At 41.1% G+C, this 5,142-nt stretch overlaps 1 protein-coding gene across 1 annotated transcript; it reads left to right on the forward strand.

Annotated features, from left to right (window-relative positions):
• Nucleotides 1-3,797: 3,797 nt before the first annotated feature.
• On the forward strand, nucleotides 3,798-5,142 carry LOC123449528 (40S ribosomal protein S27). Its single transcript, XM_045126779.1, has 4 exons — nucleotides 3,798-3,906; nucleotides 4,013-4,114; nucleotides 4,231-4,259; nucleotides 4,854-5,142. The coding sequence occupies exons 1-4, from the start codon at nucleotides 3,904-3,906 to the stop codon at nucleotides 4,978-4,980; spliced, it is 261 nt and encodes an 86-aa protein (XP_044982714.1). The 5' UTR covers nucleotides 3,798-3,903; the 3' UTR covers nucleotides 4,981-5,142.

The raw sequence follows: 5,142 nt of genomic DNA on the forward strand, positions 1-5,142 counted from the left end.
AAATTGTATGTTGTATTTGGAAAATGTTCATATATTTTAAAAAATAATTGGGACATTTAAAAAATTAAATACATGTGTTGCTCACGTACTGGTTGGAGGCAACGTACTGCTGCTAGTTAGTGCCGCTCGCGTATTGGTTGGAGGCAACGTACGGCTGCTCGTACAAGAATTCATCCAGGTGCTTGGTCTACCTAGCTTGCACGTACTGTATAAAGAATTATATTTTCCTTTTCATTTGAGGTGCTTCCTACGTATAAAATAACCTGCAGACTTTACAATATTCTCAAAAATCCATGAATTTTAGTTTTGAAAATCTATTTACTTTTTTTTCAAAATTGTTGAACTTTTTATAAACCCATGATTATTTTTTCAAAATTCGTAAACTTTTCTTCTCACTTTTTATTTTCGCAAATTTTTCATGCGTGGAGAGTGAGATGGGCCGTGAACATAAAAACGCTGACACTGACGTTTACACCCTTAAATTTGTTATAAAATTGTTGCACTCTTTTCTGTGAACCAATTTTAAATTGATGAGGTTTTTTCAAAATCAATGAAATTTAATCATATTCATGAACTTTTTAAATACAATAAACTATATATCATGGGCACATTTCTTAAATATGTAAACATTTTACTACCTTCGTCTTATAATTATTGTCATTGTTTTAATTTAAATTTAAACTAACACAACGACAAGAATTATGAGACGGAGAGAGTATTAATTTGACAAGCATTTATTTAGATTGTATGGACATTTTATAAAAATAAACACGATCACATTTTATATACTACGCTGCCTCGCCTCCACGCACTCATCCCGTGCGCCGCCTCGTCCCGCTCCCGCCGGCTCAGCGCGCCCGCCCACGTCACTATGCTATCGCTCGCTCAGCACACCGGCGCACGTCGCCGCCACCGCTGCCTACTGTCGGGACTGCCGCCAGTGCCCCTGTGTGCGTGCCCACGCGTGGCGTTTGGCTCTGGCTCGCTGTTGCCTGCTACGTGCATGGCTGGCTGCTTCCTGCATACGTGCACGCAGGAGGTATGGCCGGCTGCTGCCTGGGTACGTGCATGCCCGCACGCGGCGTTCGGCTCCAGCGTGCGTGCATGCAGGAGGTACATCCATGCATGGCAAACTGCTCTGCGTGCGTACGTGCGTGCATGGCAGACTGCTGCCTGCGTACGTGTGTGCATGGCCGGGCGGCTGCACTATGTGCATGCGTGCCTGGCTGCCTGCATGGCACATTGAAAAATAAAAAAGCTATAAAAATATAAATTAAAAAAATGAAAGAAAAAAAACCAACAAATTAAGTTGCTGGGCTCGAAAAAAATCCGCGAACTAGACGGGCCTAGACTTTTCCCCACGCGACCGGCCCGACTAACCTCAGCTCGTTGTCTGAAAAAAAAAGCTTGAGACAAACGGTCATTGAGTTCGAACAACCACAACCGAGCATTGGGTTCAGTATTCTCCGTGATCTGCGATACGAGTGCTTCCTCTGAGAGAGCCCAAACACACCTCGATAGATTGCATGAGACTAGAGCATGCCTCCATGAGTCTTGGCAGCCACATAGAGGACAAACATCATCCACCCATATGTTCCGGTGCTTGAGCACATGAGTTGTAAGCATCGAGTGGTGGGCAAGGCGCCACAGAAAAATTCTGATCTTGGAAGGGACCTTTAACTTTCGAAGGAAGCACCACGAGCTGAGAATGAGACGATCCACTTCTACCTTGCACCCATTCTTCCCGTTGTAGTTTGTTTTCTCTCCCCCTTTTTGCATCCCCACCAAAACTTCTGGATGATTGATTCTACGTGATCGCATAAGGCTCTAGGGAACTTGAAACAAAACATAGAGTAGACTGAAATCGCCTGAGCCACTGACTTTATGAGAACGTCCTTCCCTCCTACAGGGAGGCATTTGCTCATCGAACCTTTAACGTTCTTCCAAACTCTATCACTCAAATATTTGAAAGTGCCCTTATTTGAGTGGCCAACATCAGTCGGCATACCCAAGTACCTCCACTCAAGGATTCGTTAGGGATTTGAAGAAAGCCTTTCACTGCATTACATACTATCTCCGAGCATCCCCTCCTGAAGTATATAGAAGATTTTTTCCTGTTGATACGCTGACCCGAAGCCATATAATATCTCTCCCTAATAATAAAGCAAATACGGTTTCTGATCGTCCGTCATGGAAATTACCCTTAAAGTTTGCATAAATTACCCACTATGCCACCGGTAAGTAATAGAAAACGTTTCACAAAGCACAAAATCTTGGACTGGGCCGGCCCATGTAAAAACCTGATATATTATGCTCTGCATGCTGGTAGAATATCCAGCACACCATATGGGCCGGCCCATGCACAGGGGCCTGCTTTTAGTTCCGTTTATTTATTTAATTTCAATTCTGTTTTAATTTTTGTATTATAAATAATTTAGAACTTCAAATAATCTTTAAATTTTTAATAAACTGAAAATTACAAATGAACATATTTTAAAAAATAAAATGTTTGTGACTTCAAAAACTGCTCAGAGTTCTGTAAAAAATGCTCGCATATACAATAAAATGTTTGCAATTTTAGAAAAATGTTTATACAATAAGAAAAGTCCATGATTTCAAATACAATTCCATGTATTAAAAATTATTAAAGGCATTTAACAAAATGCTTTCTAATTCAAAATATGTTAATGCATTTAAAAAATGTCTTAAAATTTTAAAAATAGCTAATGCGTGTTTTGATAGTTTCTTTTTTATTTATAATTAGGATTTAAAAAACTTTGGCATATTAAAAATAGGAATTTTGAACTAAAATGCTGACGAAAACATAAAAAGGTTTGTGGATTCAAAAAAAACGCTGGTTTTTTCTATTTTTTTGCAAATTCCAAAACAATGTCCATGAATTTAATAAATATATTACTGATTTATAAAAATGTTTTTTATTCTGAAAAACTTCATGCGTTTCAAAAAATGTTTGTGAATTTACAATAAAATCCTCCAACATAAAAAATTATGTTCATCTTTTTTTGAATTGGTCGCCAATTCAAAAGAAAATATTTAAACCCGTTCGAAATATAAAAAATATTTACGATTTTTAGTAAATGTTTGTAAATTGTAAAAAATGTTCTCGATTTTAAAATTGTTTCCATATTTGTAAAATTGTTCACGAAAGATCGAATGTATGTAGTTAAACATTAATGCTTCTAAGTCTTTATGACAATATACCTGTATGAATTTTGAAAAAATAACTGTTGGATGGATCGAATTATTATTGTATGTTTTTTATAAAAAAATCTTGAAATTCAGAATAAATCTTTGAGTTATCAAGATTTTTGACAACCATGATATATATTTTTTGAAAATGTAAAGATTGCTTCAACTTGTGAATAATTTAAAAGAAGATACATTTTCTTGCATTTATGCACAAAATTTTAAAATCAAACGATGATATGTGAACATAATGTGGTCACCATCATTGAAGATTATGTTTTTTTTCTTCCGTGTCAACGCACGGGCCATTTTGCTAGTGAATTCAAAAGGTTTGATACCTCCTCTGCTCCACTAATACTCGCGTTGAAGAACAAAGAGGCTGTCATGCGCGAATAAAAGATGATTGGTTGCGCGCCATGGCCAGCCCAGGGCAATCCATGCGTATCAGCCCTATCCCTGACTGCCAAGCCCAGCCCATGAGCTGAACAGGCCCATGGCCGCACCGCCGCACGAAACCAGATCAAACGGGCGGCACGACGGACGGCCCAGATGCACCGAGCCTACTAATAAAGCCACGAAGTCCCCTCAACCACGGTCTCAAGCCCTAGCCCCTCCACTCCTCTCCCCCGCCGCCACCCCGTCCCTGCATCCTCTCCCACGCCAAGACCGCCGCCGCCGCCGCCGCCGCTCGTCAAGATGGTACGCCGACGACAGATCGTGGCCTTCCCCCCCTTCAGTTTTAACCGATTGCTTGCTCTTTCGTTTGATCCGAGGCTTACGCATCTCTTGCTGTGTATCGGAGCAGGTGCTCCAGAACGACATCGACCTCCTCAACCCGCCGGCGGAGCTCGAGAAGCTCAAGCACAAGAAGAAGCGCCTCGTGCAGTCCCCCAACTCGTTCTTCATGGTACGTGCGCTTCAGATCATGTACGATCGATCTAGGGGTTCCCGTTCCTCTGATTGCTCTCCTGCCCCGTCCCCCGCCCCTAATTATCTTCTTGTCTTTGCGTTCCTTGTGTGCAGGATGTCAAGTGCCAGGGCTGCTTCAACATGTAAGAGCTTGTGACCTCTTCTTTAGTCATGTGCTTATTTAATACACAGTAACTGTAAGATGGTGGATTGGATTCTTGACTTGGGAACTTGATTTGAATTTTTGGGCTATAAATAATTTAGTAGTTTGCTCTGCTTTAAGCATGGCTTAGAGGTTAGGTTTATGCACATAGAACTGCCTAATGTATGAGAAAATATGTAGATTTAGCAACATGTGCATCTTGTACTGTGTCATAGTTCGCTGATGTGTTTGTCCTTTGCTATTGCTGCCGTTGGTACTCAATGTTAACGGCTAGTTATTCTGCTTAATTTGCCAAGCTGGGTTAGTTTGTGTGCAGTTACTGAACATAACACACCTCGCCTGATGATATGTCCGCTCAAATTGTTGAGCTGATTGCTAATTTCGAATATCATCCTTTGTCATCCTTCAGTTCATTTTGTTTGTCTGGCCCTGACTTACATTATATTTACCAACCAATTCCAGTTTATTCGTTATGGCCGAAGCTTGCTCTGCTTCATCCACATACCATATATCTGCACCATGATGAATTGATGTGATAATTAATGTTTTGAACTTTGTATTGCCTTGATCACAGAACGACTGTGTTCAGCCACTCTCAGACCGTGGTGGTGTGCCCGGGCTGCCAGACGGTGCTCTGCCAACCCACCGGTGGAAAGGCGAGGCTCACCGAGGGATGCTCCTTCCGCCGGAAGGGTGACTAAGTTGCACGCCTGTTTATGGGAAAATGAAGCCCCACTGAACGTTACTTTTGAAGTACTCCTAGTTATCCCCGATGTGTACTGGTCAAATTTTGTTAATTATGCTTGCCCGTTTGCCAGCCTGAACGTTGTAGCAACTTGTTCTATGTCATGCACTTCCTTGAA

The sequence above is a fragment of the Hordeum vulgare genome, chromosome 4H (genome assembly GCF_904849725.1).
Source record: "Hordeum vulgare subsp. vulgare chromosome 4H, MorexV3_pseudomolecules_assembly, whole genome shotgun sequence".
Lineage (NCBI taxonomy): Eukaryota > Viridiplantae > Streptophyta > Magnoliopsida > Poales > Poaceae > Hordeum > Hordeum vulgare.